Genomic DNA, 18665 nt, shown 5'->3' with positions numbered 1-18665 from the left:
CTGGCGCACAGGATGCCCGATTCCAGGATTTTCCAGTGTTTCCCACAGGTAACCAGAGTGAATATCTGTACTGCACCTGGCCCTGGTTGGCCCCCATTCTGTCAAAGAATCTTCAGGGAAGTGACAAGCATCTCTTCAGGGTGATACCTCTCTTGTTCTCCCTTTGCTTTCTGCTGATCCTGATGTCCATTTATCTTGGGTGAAGTGTGATGACTGTCTCATTACTGGCCTTTAATATTTTTCCTGCTTGTAGTGGATCCAGAAGAACTCCCTTGTGTCACCTCAGTACAGCTAATGCTTAGAAAATGGAAGAGTAGATTGTACATGAGTGCCCGGAAAAATACCAGAATGCCATCCTGGGGCACACACACTACCTAGCTTAGCCTGTTTTAAACACAAATTCAGAGCATCTGAAACTAGAAGGCCACGTTTTTTCTTTAATTGAAGAGTTAGGCATTTTCCATGGGCATTTCAGCATCTAACTTAGATGCCTAAAATAAGTACATGATTACATCCTTCACTTGCTGCATTAGGACAAAGACAAGTTGGATATTTTTATCAGCCTTGTAGGTTTCCATTTTCTCTTGTTAAACTACTTTGTTCAGCAGGTACCACCTTGTATTAACATATTCCTAGTTAAAACTGGTTATGGAAAGAATCTCCTTTTATTCTTTTTTCCCCCTTCTAATTATAGTCTTTGAGGCCTGCTTATGGGTTACAGCAATCATGACAGATGCCTTTTACCAATATTTATTCCTTTTTAAATTAATAAGTGCAAAGTTTGTAAACAAAAATCACAAGTTTCCTTATAGGGTTTAATTTTCACATGCTAGAGGGAACCCTGGGCCCCTGTCTCTACCATGCTTCCCACCCTCAAATTAGGTCCACCCTGTTGCAGTATCCTTCAGAACTACAATTTTATATAGCCCTGTAATGTTAATTATTATTATCATCATCATCGGTACAGCAACTGCCACTTATGTACCTGCAGGAGGATCGGCATCTCCAGGCTATCCTGTGGGCTTAATCCTGGGGAGACAACCAGGCTTCTCACTAGCACATCCAGACCAAGGCCTGATCCTGTGGTATGATTTCATTTAATAGTGCTTGGTAGATTATTTTCAGTCATGAATTTGTCTAATTGTTCTTTGAATCATGTAAGCGTTTGAAACCCATGGCATCTTGCAATTAGTTCCACAGCTTAATTATGCACTGCGTAGAAAAGTGTCTCTTTTGTTTGCCACCTGAGAATTTGATTTTATGCCTTCTAGGTCTCGTATTACAAGAGAGAGCACATAATGATTCCCCATTTGTCTTTCCCATGCACTCGTGATTTTCTCTCTCTGCCATAAACGTATTTTTCACAAGCTAAAAGTCCAAGCACTCATTCCTTGTACAGAAACCGTCCCATTGCTTCTTCACCATGTTAAATTTCATCCTCATAACTTTTCTAGGTCAGCTATTGATAAGACCTGTACATTGTATTCAAAGGGGTACACCATGGATTTATAGTTGCATACTGATATTTTCTATTTTGGTCTCCTGTCCTTTACTAATAATGCCTTTTCACTTAAATAATGTATCATCTGGACTCATTTGCCCCTTGGAGAGAGGAGGATGTTTGATCCGCAGCTTGCTAAGTCTCATGCTACCCAAAGATTTAGGAAGAGTTGTGACAATAGATGCTAGAGAAGACGTACCCTCAACATGCAGTCCAGCACTACACCAAAGCCAATGGATTCGAACACAAGCACAGAAAGGATTTGCCCCTCACTGTCTGGCTATGATTAATCTTATTTCAGGAACTTGCACACTATGCAAGTACATACTTAGCAAAGGGATGATAGTAGTGCGTACTGCTGCCTACCTGAAACTACTGCCATCGTGCTTTCCAAGCGGTTGCCGTTGCAGTGCAAGGAAGGCCACAGCCATTTACAGGCATCACATCTTTTGTACAATGTTTGTGAAGCCAGGGAGGATGTTTTCACCAACAGCAACCACAAATGTTCCTTCAAAAAAGGAATGATTGAACCGCATGTTTCTGGTTAATCCACCTAATGCGGATGCTAGCCCAGCTGCTGGCCACCACTTGCCACCACCTGTGATTAGAGGATCTTCTCTCCCTCAGCATCCAGCACAAACAAACAGAGGGAAATGGAGGCATGTATGAGTAGACTGGAGCTTTTTTCTTGCACCCTCACAACCCTTGCACAGGGAAAGAAAAGGGGGGCACCACCACAGTGCTACACAATTTCCGCCTTGCAGCTGAATTTGCAGCACTTGTGTTACCACTGCCGGCTGAACCTCCCCCAATACCACCACCTAACCATGTCAAGTGGCAGGAGCCAAGAGGTGCACTCTGATACAATGCAACTCACTCTTCGCCTATAGACAAGTGGAAAGGAATGACATGGTTTGGTGACGGGTGAAAGAAAAATGAAAAAAAGGGACAAAGAAGAAAATGAAAACAGATTGAGAGCAGAAGGAACTTCATGCAAAAGAAACATCATAGACAGAGGAAATGGAAGGTGAATGGGTTTTGTTTGTGCTAAAAAAGGAGGCAATAAGTGGAGGGAAGGGACAAGCAGTAGCTGAGAAGGGTAGCGATACACATAAGAAAATAAGGCTGCCCTTGATAGCCCTTGGGGGCATAGAAGAAAACTTGGGAATGGTGGGAGCTATTTCTTCAGGTGATGATCGTGGGTTATGCTGTATTAAGGTATTGGGTGCAGCAGTAGTCACAGAGTCCTCAACTCTTCCCAAACATAATGGGAGATGAAATTTCAGAAGATGGTGGTGGCAGTGGTGGCAATTCTCACACTGTTGATGCTGGTGGTGGTGCCACTGAGAGCTGCAGCCACGGTGGTGCTGGTTCTTCTCCTCCTTGTTTCTCTCTCTCTTTACTTGGGTGTTAGGAGAGAAGAAAATACAGAGAAAGACAACTAGGAGCAGAGCTTCTTGTTCGGTGAGTATGCCTGGCCTACAGAGCAAAACAAAGTGGGTGAAGCCAGTTCTTTTCTACAGCTGGCCACTATCACAGGTGGACCTTCCGTCTATCCCAGTACACCATTGTCAGAGCCCTCAGTGCCTCCCGCGGCTCTGAGGAGTTTATCTGGCTGAGTCAAGCTCAGCTTCTTCATTGGTAAGAGCTGTTGTGAAGGAAATGAAGAGAGAGAGCCTGCCCCTCCTTCCCTTGGGAGCTGCTTTTACCTTAATGCTTCTAAGTTAGTGCTCGTTCTGCCCTGGACCTGCTGACTTGACTCCCTGGCTTGGCATCAGACCTTCTTCATCACAACAGATTTCCCGGCTGATCGGTGGCCTGAGGCTGACTCTGATCACTGCCTCCAGACCTGCTCCTGATCTGGAATCACCGACTCAACTTCTCGAGGACTCATCAGCGAGGCAGTGCTCCTTCCTGCGTTGCTGTCACCCTCAGCTCCTGGTCTGCACGCCTTCCCCGGTGGAGCAGCCTGCCCGTGCTGTCCCTGACACCGTTCCTGTCGTTATACAGAGCTCTGCATTTCAAATGCAGAAACTGTGAGACGTGGTGAAGTATATTTTTATGTCAACTGAGCTTGGGCCGAAAAGAGGTTTTTTTATCCTGAAGATATTTTCAAATATGAAATATATATAAAATATTTCAAAAATATTTTATCTTGCTGCAGACCTCAGGATTTTCCGATTAGTTATCTTGGTGATAAATCCAAAGTAAGCAACAGTTCAGGGTGAACAGCATTTTTTTGGGACACATGGCTCATATTTTTCTACCAGTGCATAATTAGTCATCTCTACAAAATGCAGTCGTGCCAACAAGCTGTACTTAAGGAACCCTACACTATATTAGCCATAGTTTGAGGCAACTGGGTTGAAAAGTAATCATGGGAGAGTTAGAAGTCAAACATGGATGTGCCAGGTAACCAGTAGCTATAGTCTGTACTAGGAGCTGTATATCCAAACGGTTTCCCAGTGAAAACTCTTTTACCTAGTTTTTCTAGGTTCATTCATCTTCAATATCAGCACATGACATACTGCTGAAAATAATGCCTTTTTTACTGGCCATAACTAAACGGTGGATTTCTGGATCAGAACCTGGAGATGCTGTTCAAAGTGGAAGTAACTAGGGATTTGGACAGAAATATGAAGTGGTAAGTGACTTCTAGAAAACTAATGTACTGGAAGATAGTCCATGAGGAGGGACTGGAGAAGGCTGCACAGGAGCTGAACTGATTTAGCAATGACCAATTTGGTTTTGCTACAGGTGTCTCCACTTCTGCTCTGGGTATCACATAACCGATGGAGGTTAATTTAAAGAAGAGACTGGCTGAAGGAAACGACCAGTTTTGACTGAAAATATATTTACATCTGTGATAGAATTAATTTCACTTTAATAAGGACTCCCAGAGGACTCCCATATAAACTAGTCATAATTTTTTTCTAAAATCAGTGGAGATAAATGGATGAAATGCCCATATCCACCCTGACAGCTAGCCTACATCACATTAGCGATTTAAAATGCATCTGATTTAGTTTGCCATTGGGTGAGCCATTTCCTTGCAATCCACTTGTCTTTCTCTGCTCATTTTCTAATCCCTTTCTAATCCTTCCACTTCTTTGTAATTGGCCAACTCTCCATCTTCATGGGTTTTAACCTCTCCTGGCACAAGAGCTTTCTGCAAGGAAACGCCTGCCACCGGGAAAAGCCATTCTGTAGTCTCTGCCTCGGTGAGATAGACTGTAGATTTATTTTTTTTCCTCCAGATTTCATGCAAATACATATTGTATCCGGCAAGCATTTTCCTTTTCTTCATTATCGACAATTTTTACATCAGTCCTGGAGTCTCAGCTTTTCAGTTTTCTCTATTGTTTCTTTCCTGATTTGGCTTTCCTTTGCTATTGCCATATACATGAGATGTACATATCAAGAGCTGCATATTATCGTATTCACTTTGTAACTAAATTGTTTAATTCTGTAACCATTGTGGGACAAAACAGGACATGCAGCAAGCAAAGCAAACCTGTATTGTAACATATTAGTCACCGGGAGGAAGGGTGCTTTTGGAAACACCGGCTCATTTTGGCAGGAAGCAAATGAGCAGGAATTTCAGTGAATCAGCTTTCAGTCAGGGAGGGACAAGCAGGAAGAATTTGGATCAGGAAGAAGCTAGAAAAGGAATGGAGAGTATGAGGAATATGGAAGGAAAAATAGTTCTGGTGCATGTAATATGTAACGTTGAGGATAAAGGCAGTATTTCTCTGTTACAGTACGTCCAATCCTTTGCTACAGCCCAGAGATTAAAGACACCAGTCTTTGTTTCAGACAGGACTTGAGGTTAGCCTCTGGCATCTTCATTTACACTTCTAAATAATGACCACTTTTTCCAAAGTGATGGGACATTTGCAGTTCCCTTGCCTGCAAGGGAATAATGAATGGCTCAGGCCATGAATTGCAAATGCTAAGCACTGAGCAGCTCCCTCCAGACAATGCACTGGGACTTTAACTTTAGGCTCCTAGTGTCAAAAACCTACTCAAAATGCAGGTGTAAGAGAATGCTAATGGGCAGTGAAAATTCTGCCTTAATTAGATGGTTTTAATTAAACCTGTGCTAACCCTTGTGTGGGTACTCTTAAATGTGAGTAACAACGGCTCATTGAGCTTAAATTGAACAGGAGACAGTATAAAATAAACTGAAATACACCACACATAAACTGGAGCGAGTGACCGCACTAGGGCTTAGCATGGGTTTAATTAAATTAGTAAAAGATTAAACCACTACCATTTCTTATTTGGAGGAGCCTTCCAAAGGTAGCTGAGGAGAATGGAGATCAATGTGGATGATTTGTTAACTTGGATGACTTCTTCAGTTTATAATGAAAGTTCGGGGCACTTGTATATTTTGGAAAATATTTAATGCAATTGCTGGTTGATAGCATTCATAATATATATATACACCTCTGTGAGAATAAACACATGAAGTAAATCCCTGCATTTTGGAAAGATAATTTTAAAATACCAGTAAAGGAGCTACTCATCCACCTGGAGCCATTGCAGGTTCACCGAGGATGAACTTGCCTTGAATATTACTGTCTTTTGAGGAGAGACTTTATAATAATGCAGATCATGTATAGGGTCAAAACCTCAGCTAGCATCAGTCACTGTATCTGTATTGAAATGAAGAGTCTCTACAGCTGCAGAGTATCTTTTCTTTCATTTTAAAACGTACAATCTAAAAGCCCAGTTCTCAAGGTATTATCTACCTATTTTTATTCTTTATAACAATATTCTTGAAACTGGTCAAAATAATTAATGCATTCAGATTATCCACTTTAGATATTTATTTTGTGCTGGCGTGAATTCACAATAATTTTAAATGGATTATAAGGAATACTATCAACCAAGTGTGACCGAACTATAAATTATTAGAATATTCTGGGAAATGGATATAAATCACAATCCGGGCTTTTTGAACTAGAATTGCACTGAATAACATATGAAATACATTCAAGGAATAGGAAGTGAGACAACTGAAAGTAATATGGGCAGACCTCTAGCAGGCTTTAAGTCGGGGCAGGATCCCAGTTTAGTAAAGAAATTCAGCTCATCTTAAGGGAGCCGGCAGCTCCACCGCTGCCTAAGCCAGGCCCCTTGTGCCGGCTCGCAGTGCTGTGCCCAGAGGCCACCTGAACCCCACTGCCCGTCTGCAGCGGGGCAGAGGTCCCTTAGCAGGAGGAGCTGAGAAGGGTAGAGATAAGCCTTCCAGGCTTTTGAAGCCCATGCCTAACTCAGAGAACAAAAGAGAGATTCAAAAGGAGGTGTTAATGCTAACAGCCAACATCTACATAATAATTGAGTGCTTACAACATTCACTGAAACAGAGAGATCAAGACCCTTTTCCACCTAAGGCGTCTGAAGCTCACACTCCTCTGCCCTGTGAAAGTGCCAGAGAGGACCTGAAAAAGGACCGGCTTCTGTCACTTTCTATTAAAGCAAACACAGCGGGCAGTAAGGTTTGCAAGATTCATGTGGACAAAGAGAACAATAAGAAGGAGCCTGACTAAGACGTGGTCCAGTGACATCGTAAAGCTGCTGTACGTATCCGTTTAATAAAGCCACATCCATATGACACACAGAGCTGAGCTACTATCAACTCCCTCGCTCTAATTTGTTCAAAGCATTTTGAAGGGTAACTTTCTCTCCATGGACTTCATGCTGGATCACGTATCGTGTCCTCGCTGGGCCAGCATAAAAGATAAATCAAATATAAACATTGCATTGTATCCTGTGGCAAGTTCAACAAAAAAATCAATTGCGTGCTCCCACTGTTCTGGAGTGAATTTGTACTGTCAGCTCATCTGGTAATGCACAAATCTGGTAGGAAGGCAAATGGAAGCACAGGCTGGAGCATATCATGAAAAGAATTCTTGAACTGACATGCTCAGTAACACTTGGTATCAAGAAATAAGATTTAATTAGGTTATTAAATAATTGTTAGGCTTTAAAAATTGTCTGGTTTGAGACAAGTGAATGAAATTCACATTCGTTCTGACAAGATTTGTCTTGGCACTTAAAATAGCGTGCCTCAGGAAACAATGTGATCAATATTACAAGATTATGTGGTCTATGATGTGTAAGAACCATGTTCTCTAGCAACTTATTTCCTATGTTGGAATTATATTCAGAAAGTAGCACTAGACTGATCCATTATCTGATAATTTTACACCTTGTGGTATGAAAACATACCAGTTGGTCCTGTATTGGAAAGTAGTGCAGATCATCTTTTTGTTTTAAAAATGAGGATCATAATTTGAAGGATGTACCGTAGGAAACATACTTTAGACAGAAAGTGACTGAAGAAATAGAAGAAGGAGAATGTTCCAGCATAAATTATACCATCAGAAAAGAGAAGGGAAAAAGAGAAAAAGGAAGGAAAAAAAAAAAAAGAAAGGGTTTGCCTTTTCTCAATCAGTGGAATCATAGAATCACAGAATTGTGGAGGTTGGCAGGGACCCCTGGAGATCATCTAATCCAACCCCACTGTTCAAAGCAGGGTCAGCTACAGCAGGCTGCTCAGGACCGTGTCCGGTAGGGTTCTGAACATCCCCAAGGATGGAGACTCCACAAGCTCTCCGGGCAACCTGGTCAAATGTACAATCACACTTGGAGTAAAAACGTTTTTCTTATGTTGCTGCACAGTCCGCTGGCATCTTCTCACAGCTCCTTTACCTGGTGACACAGATTCTCAACAACGGCACATCTCCTGCAGGTGAAGAGACCACCTCCCGCTGCCCCTGCCCCAGCGAGAGGCCCCAAGCACTCCCTGCAGCCTGCGACCTGCAGAGCTGCATCCTCCTTCTGAAGCTCCATCTGGAAGTTGTCCTAGAATAAAATAGGTGGGAATAGAAAGTGGAATAGGTGCTCTGAAACAATAATCTAATTTGTGGAAACATTTATTCTAGAATAAGAATGTTGGGTTTTTTCCCTTCTGGACTAGCATATTCAATTTCCAAAACCTGCATGCTCTAGCTACACTACCTCTTCCCATTTGATTTCTCACCTTACCAGCTTAATTGGTGAAGACAATACAGTGTGGCTACCGCTACGTCTCTCACTTTGGTACTGGCTTTCCAAAGATGGCACAGTGGTTAAAGTACTGCTACCTTGTCTCTAGTAAAGTTAACATTAGGTGAACTACTTCAGGGGTAGAAAAGACAGAAGATTTGGGAGTATAATATTGTCAAAGCCAACATGATTAGTTAAGCAGATGGCTTAGGTGGACTGAAGGGAATAAGAGAAAAAAGACGACGAAATAAAATCAGGATTAGCAAGAAATGTTTTCACTTTGGATATATAAACCAAGGTCTTCTTAACATTTTAGGCTAAGAGACCATTATCGACCCTCAAGACTGTAGTAACCACCAGTATGGCTATTACCAGCATTGATTAATAACAGGGCAATGATGATATATATGTGATGCACAGTTTGCATGGTTATGTGCATCACATACAGATTATGTCCCAGAATGTGGAAACAAATGTTAAACAGCTTCTGCTAAAATGTCTACTAGGAGTGCTTTCTGTATCACAAAGCATGCTGCTTTGTGTATTTTTACTATTGCTTCAGGGTTTTTTTGAATATATCAAAGTCTTCTGCTAAAACATGTTTGAGATCTTTTACCTCTTCCAAACATTATTGTCGATGAATGCTATTAAAATAAAAGTCTTATTTAAAGAAATATCCTTTCTTCCCCTCTGCACATAGTCAGTCTCCATTTTGAAAGAGGATGTATTGAGGCTATGAATAAAGTGAAAAAAGAGCATGCAAGAATCAGAGCCAGTGGAATACACTTTGCCTCAGGCTCCATCTTTGCTGGGCTTCTGCCCAGTGTGGCTCCTGGCTGCTGATGGACTCTGTAACCTCTGTGGTTTTTTCTCTGCAAATGCTTCATTGCTTTTTAGTTCTAGAATATGTTCTTCCAGCTGTTGTAAGCTGTTGCAACAGTAAAGCTCTGGGAAAGAAACAGTGCATTTTATTGTTGTGGTTGCCCTCTTCTGTCTTCTAACAGGTCTGTAGAGTGGAACCAGCCATGATGGCCAGCTCCAGGGTCCATCTAGTCCAGTGTCCTTGTCTGTGTTAGATAGAGGCCAGAAGAGGAAGGTTAGGGAAAGAGTGTGTGAGAACAATGCAAACATTGAGGGTTACCTCCCGTGATGTATTCTTCCTTCCTTTCCTAGCATTTGGCTTACAGGCTTTCTGAGCCCAAGGTGCTAGACTTGGTTTTCATGCACAACAGCCCTTGATGGATTTTTTTCTTCCATTCATGTCTAATAATTTTGAATGGCGTGCTCTGTAATGTCTGCAACCCCTTCTCAATGAGCTCACCTTTATGTTAAGTACTGAGGTACATTCTTTCATTTTGGGACCCACAACTTTGCTGGAAAATGAACTCCAGAGAGTAAATTGAGAGTCATCTGAAAAAAAGTATGTCGTTTTGGCCATTTAAAAATTTTTGCTCTACAGCTTCCTGTGCTTTCCTGTCATCCTTGGATTATGAAAACTAAGACAAAATCATTTCTTATCTGCCTTCTTTGTACTATCACAGTTTAATAAACCTTTATCATATTCTTCCTCAGCCATCTGTTTTTTCAAGCTGAAGAGTCTTAGCCTATTTAATCTCTTTTCATAGAGAAGCTGTTCCATATTTCTGTTCATCCTATTTCATGCCCTTCTTTGTATCATTACTACATCCTTTTAGAGATGGTAAGACTAGAAACGCACAGCATTCAAGATTTGTGGAGGCACAATGGACTTGTATTCAGCAGAATGCTGTCTTCTGGTTTGCTTTCTGTCCCTTCCATAGCAATTCCTAACATCTTATTTCCCGTTTTGGCTGCCACTGTGATTCCTACACAGAGTGATTCCATGATTCCCCCCCCCCCCCTAATAACTGAGCGAGAGACTATTCTTGTAAATTATTTGCTTTTGTCTCTCTTGGAATGTATTTTTGGGAATTTTGCCAATGCTTGTCCAGGCATTTCTCAGACTCAGGAACCTGATGACTACTGGGTAACATCTGAAGTTTAGTTGCGAATGGATGTGGAGTCATGCTTGCACTGTCACTCAAACTTTCCTGAAAGTATGCTAAAGACGTTTAGGAAGCAAACTAACCAAAGCAGGCTGCCAGTTAATGCAAACTCTCAACAGCAGAGGTAAAGATATTAGAAAAGAATGGTTATCTTTAAAGGCATTGGACAGTAAAGCTGTCCTTGCTAATCTGGGTAGAAGAGCATGAGTATGTTGGAGGAAAAGCCCCAGCAGCAGAAGTGGTGAGACTTAATATCCAGGATTTTAGGGTTTATCAGCAGGACTCAAAACTCGATGTGATCATATGTACAGATAACATTTTTAGCAGTTAAAATAATTAGCAGCTACCAGTGGTTTTTTGGTACTAGGCAGGAATTATTTAAGAAAATAAAGCATCCCTGCAGTAATCTGTTAATTGGTACTTTGCCCCCCCTTCTCAAGAATTCTATAAAGAAAAGAAATTCTAAGAAATAATTGGGAACAAAGATTACAGATTTTTTTTTTCTCTTCTCTGTTCCATTGTAGACATTCACTGTATTTGTAGAATAATGATTGTTAGAAATTAAGATCTATAGAAAATTAAGTCATTGAGTCTATACGTCTTAGTCAAGCCATTTTAATCCACTTCTTCATTTTCTTCATCTGTTAAAGAAAGGCAATATTTACTTACATAACTCAGGAGTGCCGTGAGTGATAATTAATGCTTACAAGCAGTAGTATGATTAAAATGAAGAGCTATGCACTTCCAAAGGATTGTTAATTTTATTATCATCGTTATTACTGTACTGAGCTATTGTAAATTACTGAAAGATAGCCAATTACTGTGGATTTTTTTGAGATGAGTTTGTAAGGTATTAAAAGGAGAGTGTTACACTGCAGAAAACTGCTGTAAAACTGAGACTACATCCTATGCCTTAAAATGGGATTGTCCATACTGGAAGCAAAAAAGCCAAAATAATTTATAAATGCTGATTAACACAAAAAATGTACTTATCTGTCTTTTCACTTGTAGCTACCACTTGCTGAAAATTCCCTATCTCTGTCTCAATGATTTTCAAGTCACATGCCAGAAATGTCTGTAATTTCAGGAAAAAGTTTATGGCCAATGATTATAAGCAACTGGGTTTCTGCAGTTTAATGAGGGCCCCCTTGTCAGCTAAGCTGCTGAATCTGATAGTGCGGGAGCTCCCGCCACTGAGAACGTGAGCACAGGTCAGCTCCCGTGGTCCGGCAGCCGATGGCCCTCTTGACTAACCGCAGCATGGCTGGATCAAGAGATGCCTTGCCCTAACGCTTCCAGCTCCGGGCTCTTATCCTCTGCATTATAGGATACCTCCCTCAGTGAAATCAATCTGCCCGCATGGCTGTGCTCTAAAGTACGCTGTGAAACGAATCCGATTAAAAACGGTACTAACATCATTGTTTTGGTAAAGGTTTTTTTTTAAAAATGGGTCATTTATAAAGCTGGTTTAGAATATGGCTGCATCTTGAGACTGTCCCCATGAAGATTTAAAATAGCTTTGTTAATATCCACTTTAAATGGTTATTTGGATTAATATTCTTGAGTTTCCCATGAACACAGGCTGAATTATACTGTGAAGAAAATTAATTTATTTCCACTGGCAGTAAGGAGTTTCTTATGCATAATTTCTGCCTCTGATTTGACTGGTTTTCTAGACATTCCAATTTAGGTTCTTGATGAGTTGAGAATAAAAGATTTCCCTATTCTAAACTGAAAGATTAATTACAGAACAAAGACTGTCTATGAAGAAAAATGTTATTCCTCACCCTTTACTGATGCTGAGAGAAAGTAATTAGTTTGGAGTCTAATCAAACCCCGAGTAGGATTTGTAGGGAAGGTTAAACCACCTCTGCCCTTGCTGATACCTTGCTGTTCTGGGTGCTGGAAAGAACTCTGGTTTAATTGAAAGAATCCAGGAAACCCAGCAAGACACTCTTCCTGTGACAGCAATCTCTGAAGTATCGGAAAGCATGGTCTAGAGGGACATGGGATTTCACAACAGCTGACAAAATTGTGCTATAAAGCTGCAAGCGTGGTGGTGCCATGCAGGAAGAAACGGTGCTGTGGACTCAGCAAGCCAGTGACTTTCACAAAGGGCTCAACCAACGCAAAGACTGAATTTTTTTTACTTCATTTGGGATACGCTTTGTTGGGATACAAAGCCAATCCCAACGATGCTGTGAATATTTCAGTGTCGACAGGCTAGAGAAATGGACTGACAGGAACCTCACGAAGTTCAACAAGACATGCAAACCTCAAACGTCCTGCACCTGGGGAGGAACAACCCCAGGCACTGATATATGCTGGGGGGCCACCCAGATGGAAAGCAGCTTGGCAGAAAAGGACCTGGGGGTCTTGGTGGACACCAGGTTGAACGTGAGCCAGCAATGTGCCCTTGCTGCAAAGGCAGCGAGGACGGTAATAAAGTATCCTGGTGATAAAGTATCCTGGGCTGCATTAGGCAAAGTACTGCCAGCAGCTTCAGGTGATCTTTCCACTTTATTCACCGCTGGTGAGGCCACAGCTGGAGTGCTGGGTCCAGTTCTGGGCTCCCCAGTACAAGAGAGACATGGACATACTGGAAAGAATCCAATGAAGGGCCACGGAGGTGATGAAGGGGCTGGAGCGTCCCTCCTGTGAGTAAAGGCTGAGAGGGCTGGGACTGTTCAGCTCTGAGAAGAGAAGGCTCAGGGGGATCTCATCAACGTACATAAATACCTGAAGAGAGGCTGCAAAGAGGACAGAGCCAGGCTCTTTCCAGTGGTGCCCAGTGACAGGACCAGAGGCAATGGGCACAAACTGAAACACAGGAGGTTCCCTCTGAACATGAGGAAACACCTTTTCACTGTGAGGGTGACCGAGCACTGGCACAGGTTGCCCAGGAAGGTTCTGGAATCACTGAATCATAGAATCTCTTGATTTGAAAGGGACCCATAAGGATCATAAAGTCCAACTCCGTGCTATTGGCAGGACTACCTAAAACTAAACCATATGACTAAGAGCATCAAGATGCTCCTTGAACTCTGACAGGCTTGGTACTGTGACCACTTCCCTGAGGAACCTGGGGACACTGTCCTGGGCAACCTGGACTAGGTAGCCCTGCCTGAGCAGGAGGTTGGACAGGATGACCTCCAGAGGTCCCTGCCAACCTCAACTGTTCTGTGATTCTGTGACTTAGGATGTTGTTGAATGACTGGCCTACAGGTTCATGTTAAAACACCCCTCTGCAACAGGATAGATGTATTTAATATTGTATGGTGGACTTCACCGTATCATGTCTGTTCACCCACTTCTGTTGTTTCACTCAGGCTTTGCTCTTCCTCCGGGGGAGCTTGCCCATTGAAGCATCCAACCAGATCCTTACTTGAACACATTTCATGGAAGAAACCATCTTTGCCCACCGCCCTGTGAAGAACCTCATCCTTGCAGCGAGGCGCGACACCGGCACGTGGCATGGCAGTTGTGCCAGGCCTGCTGGCACCCCGCCATGGGGGAGCCTCACACCCGTTCCCCGAGGGAAGGGGCCACCAACTGGGATGCCCTACTGGAGATGGAGGGAAGCGGGGCTCAGCGGCCTTCCAGGGTTGCCCCTTGGTGTCCCCTCGTCGCGCATGTGACCCGGGGGCCCGCCCCGTCCCGTCCCGTCCCGTCCCGTCCCGTCCCGCCGCCCCGGGGCGGGAAGCTCCCGGCAGCCCCTCGCTGCCCCCACCTCGGCCTCCCGCGGGGCGCCCGACGCCCTCCCCATGGCCGCCTCACCGCGCGGGGGGGCGGGGCTTGGCCCGCCCGACGTATTTCAAACGGGCCAACCGCCAGGCGCGGAGGGAGGGCGGGCCGGCGCGCAGTCCCCGCCTGGGACTTTAAAGCGCCATTTTGTGCCGGGCGGCAGGATATCGATCGTCGCTTCCCATTCGGCGCGGAGGCGGCGGGGTGCGGTGAGGTGGCGGGCGCCCGGCGGCGGCCGAGCTGCGGCCGGCGCCTCGCCTCGCCTCGCCTCGCCTCGCCTCGCCTCTGCTCTCGTCTCCTCTCCCTTCTCGGCGTCTCTCCCCCCACCGCGTCCCTCTGCTTCCATGACCCGCAGTAGGAAGCAGGCGGCGCTGGAGAGAGGAGCCGGGAAGATGAACCAAGAGGCGGGGAGCGCCGCCGCCGCGGGAGCCCGGGCGGCAGCGGCGGGGGCAGCCGGCGGCGAAGCGGCGCCCGCCGCCTGGGGGCTGGAAGGGGAGGCGGAGAAAGTTGTGTACTCGCGCTCGCAGGTCTCCTTCGCCGGCACCAAGGCGCTGGGCGACGCCCTCAAGCTCTTCATGCCCAAGTCCACGGAGTTCATGAGCTCCGACTCGGAGCTGTGGAACTTCCTCTGCAGCCTCAAGCACGAGTTCTCCCCGGTCATCCTCCGCAGCAAGGACGTCTACGGATACGCCTCCTGCCGCGCCGTCGTCCCCGACCTGCCGCCGCCCTCGGCGGAGCGGCCCCGCCGCCGCGCCGGCAAGCGGCGCCTCCCGGCCGCCGACGCCAAGCGCCGAGCCGCGGCGGCGGGCGGCAGCGCCAAGCGGCGGAGGCGGCGGCGGCGCCGCAGGAGGGGACGGGGGAGGCAGCGGCAACCGGCGGCGGCACCGGCGGCCGACGGCCCCCGCGGCGGGGGGGAGGCGGAGGAGGTGGCGGCGCTGGGGCCGCCGGGCGAGGAGGCGGACGGCGAGCGGGGCTGCCCGGCGGAGGGGCCCGCCTGGGAGTCCTTCGGCGGCAAGTCGTTGGAGGAGATCTGGAAGGCGGCCACCCCCCGTCTCACCACCTTCCCCACCATCCGGGTGCGGGGCAGCGTCTGGAGCCGGCGGAGCCTGGCGGCGGCGCGGCGCCGGGCGCAGCGTATCCTCGGCGTGGACCTGTCTCCCGTGGTGCGGGTGCGCCGCTTCCCCGTGGCGCCGTCCTGAGGCCGCGGGGGTCCCTCTCCCCGCGCCGGGAGGGGGGAAGGCCGGCGCCTCACCTTCGCCGCGGTGCGGACAAAGAGACCGGTATCAGTCACCTGTTTACATTGCTTTTGTCTGGATCGTGTTCTGCTGCTGCACTTTATGGCTCGCTCGGGCGGGGGCCGGGCCCCCCAGCCGCACGGGGGGCGGCCTGCCGGGCCGCCGCGCAGCCAGGGCCCCGGCCTCGCCCCCGGCTGGGCCGCGGCGCCCCCCGTCCCGTGCCCGGGGGGCGCGAGGGACCGTCTGGCAGGTATCACGCGTGGGGACCAAGTTCCACTTTTTTTCTCTCCCATTGGGCTACCTCACTGGTCCAGAAGTCCACCCAAGAAGTTATTTTCCAAAGGAACTTACTTTCATGCTTGTATAATAAAGCACCATCTGATTCTTGCTATTTTTTTTTTTTCCTCCCCCCCGCCCCTTCCGATGGATTATGTATGCTTTGTGGTGTTGCACTAGTATGTGCTCAGGGTATTTTGAATCCCAAGCATTCCCAAGTTTCAGTTTACTCTGATCAAGGATGCGTAAAGAATGGAGGTTCAGGACTTGTGGCTGTTCTTGATGGTGCAAAAACTTCTTTCGTTTTTCAATTTCATGGGCTTAGTGATATATAAAGATGTATCGCGCAGTATAATTGTTACACTTTTGTATCTAAAGTCATTTTTAAAGTTTTCTAGTTGAACTAAGTATTTGTTTCTATTGAGCACCTAAAGATAGAATCATCCTGATATTTTATAACCCTGTTTACTTTAGGGAAGCTCATTTGGTCAACCTAAGTGAACTTAATAAAGTCAAAGAACAAGTGGCGTTTCAGTTCAATGAAACTGCACAGGGATGGGTTCCTTGGTGAAGTACACCATCTAGGCGCTTAATGTAAACGAGCTTAGAGTTTGTGAAGAATGTAACTGCTCATCAAAGCAATGTATAGGTGTCTGAAGGTGAACTATGATACAATGTTGGCACTGACGGCCAAAAGTCAGTAGCTCGCATGACGCAAATACCACACCGAAGTGCCTCTCTCTGCAAAAAGAGCAAGACTTGATACCTGATAGCTTCATAACAAAATACTGCTGGTTGTTATCCCGCGGTTGTGAGATGATTAATGATGAATAATCGTATTTAACATAATTACTTGCACGTAATTATTTTTATAAAGCTCTCCTGTGTTTCACAGTACACTCTGATGCAAAATTCATGATGTAGCTTGATTATTTTGACTGAAAAATACCATGTTGTCATTCTACGTGATAGACAGTCTCTCTTGAAACTGATTTATTAAGGGCTTTCTTTAGGTCTTATGCCTTGCAGTTGGTGCATGAGGAGCAAAGGTCTGTGTGTGAGGGAGAATGTGATATGGTTGGGTTTTTTTTTAAATGCTTGGGAGAGAAATAAGAAATGCTTGGTAATAGACATTTTATGTCCCTAGTATCCTGGCAAATGAGACTAACTTACCAATTTCTGCGGTGGAATGAATGATTTCACAACTTGCTAATAGAATTATTTGGTGACTCTTAAAATTTATTTTCTGATGGCTGTTGACTCCTTGTTGCCTACTATCAACAGAGGCAATAAGACGGTTTGATGTGTAGAGGCTGCTTGTAAAAACTTGCTAGCACTAACCCAAAGCAGCCAGCTGCTTCTAAAACCTGACTATATTTTGTGGTTCTTACTTAGTGAAGCTGCAAAGTTCTTATTCTTCCAAACTAACTCTTAATCTATTCTATATCCATCAGGCTTTTGAAATTGTTTACATAATGTTAGACTGCCTGCTGATAGCTGCAGTAGTGCCACGTCACATTTCAGAAGTGAATTAGGAAATGAAAGTTCAAGGGTGCATATTGTTGTGCCATTTCTCTGGCTATAATACCTGCTTAAATGTAAAGGTGAGATTATGTTGATTTAAAACTCAGTAAGACAAGCTGCAGTGTGACCAAATGCCGTGGCTCCAAGTATTTCAGTTTTGACATTCCACTTTAGAAACGCAAGTTAAGAGTATTGTTATTAGTTCTTGAAGTGTCTAGTTGATTTCAGTGCTCCTACTGTTAGGTTGAGGGGTTTTTTTAGTATTCTTTTGAAAGATCTTTCTTGTAGAAAGATGATAAAATGTAAGCAGTTGTCTTGTGGAGATTCTTCACTTAACTCATAAACAGGCACAGGACAGGCTAGATCAAATTTCAAGGGCAGAGTTAATTCTGCCAGAGGTAAGATATGGGAGACACTGTATTAAATTTGTGCTGCCTTGTTTGGAGGCTTATCCCAAAACATTCTGTGTGGGCACAAAATATAGTGAAGTAACTTTAACTCTGAGTGACTCTTGTGTGGGCTGTGTGCATAAGGCTTGCTTATTTTTCTCTTGGTTGCGCTTCGACTTCTTGGTTTTGAAGTGGCAGCTTTATTGGGGGCATAGTATGCTTTGCTGATACCTGTTAGCAAGTTGGATTGAAGTTTCACTGTAGTCTAAACTACTTTGGCAGATGCTTTTACAGATTCTTAACTGAGCTATTTCAGTCTGTGAAGTCAGTTAAGGGGGGAAATCTTTAGTCGGGTTTTCTGGCAAATTAATGTGCTGAAATAGCTCAGCAAAGGATCTGAGTACAGGCCAGGGTGTGAAAGCTAACAGTTTACAGGGAAGCTAGGACAGCTAATTTCATGATCCTGTTTGTGGCAGTTTCTGGCAATCCAGGACAGGATTATCTGTGGTCCAGCTTTCCCCCCGCTTTTCCCTCTCAAAGCTGCAACTCCTACCTACCTTTCTGTCTTTGTGCTCATCTGAGGAAGCTAAGCAATCAGAAAACTATTCAATTTTAGGTTTGGGCAGGTTGATACCTGTTGGCTTTTGTTTGACCTTTTAGCTGTAGACCAGAGCTGAAGAAGGTTGGAAAGGGGTGTACAAAACTGCTGCAATATTGAGTTAGATAATTTTAAGCATGGAAACCTTAGGTTTTATTTTACGTAAAGGGCTAATAATGTTGTTGTACTCTACCTATATGTATGCAGTTGGAGAAAGTGTAATGGATTAGATGGATTTAGCCTCCATGTGGCTGCCAAAACCAGCACATTCTCCATCCCTTATTCCATACCATTTACATCATGCTCCGGTCCCATGCT

The 18665-nt window shown here is 44.9% G+C and overlaps 1 protein-coding gene across 1 annotated transcript; it reads left to right on the top strand.

Moving 5' to 3' along the window:
- The first annotated feature begins 14470 nt into the window (after window positions 1-14470).
- Window positions 14471-16905, top strand: CCDC71L (coiled-coil domain containing 71 like). Its single transcript, XM_075491808.1, has one exon. It carries the CDS (start codon window positions 14670-14672, stop codon window positions 15522-15524), a length of 855 nt encoding a protein of 284 aa, XP_075347923.1. The 5' UTR covers window positions 14471-14669; the 3' UTR covers window positions 15525-16905.
- Window positions 16906-18665: the final 1760 nt, after the last annotated feature.

Source organism: Mycteria americana, chromosome 1 (assembly GCF_035582795.1).
Source record: "Mycteria americana isolate JAX WOST 10 ecotype Jacksonville Zoo and Gardens chromosome 1, USCA_MyAme_1.0, whole genome shotgun sequence".
NCBI classification, from domain to species: domain Eukaryota; kingdom Metazoa; phylum Chordata; class Aves; order Ciconiiformes; family Ciconiidae; genus Mycteria; species Mycteria americana.
Note: the sequence above shows the minus strand (reverse complement) of the source record. Positions and strands in the feature narration are given on the sequence as shown.

Coding starts and splice junctions, on each gene's coding strand:
- CCDC71L (XM_075491808.1), top strand. CDS start 14,670: ATGACCCGCAGTAGGAAGCAGGCGGCGCTGGAGAGAGGAGCCGGGAAG.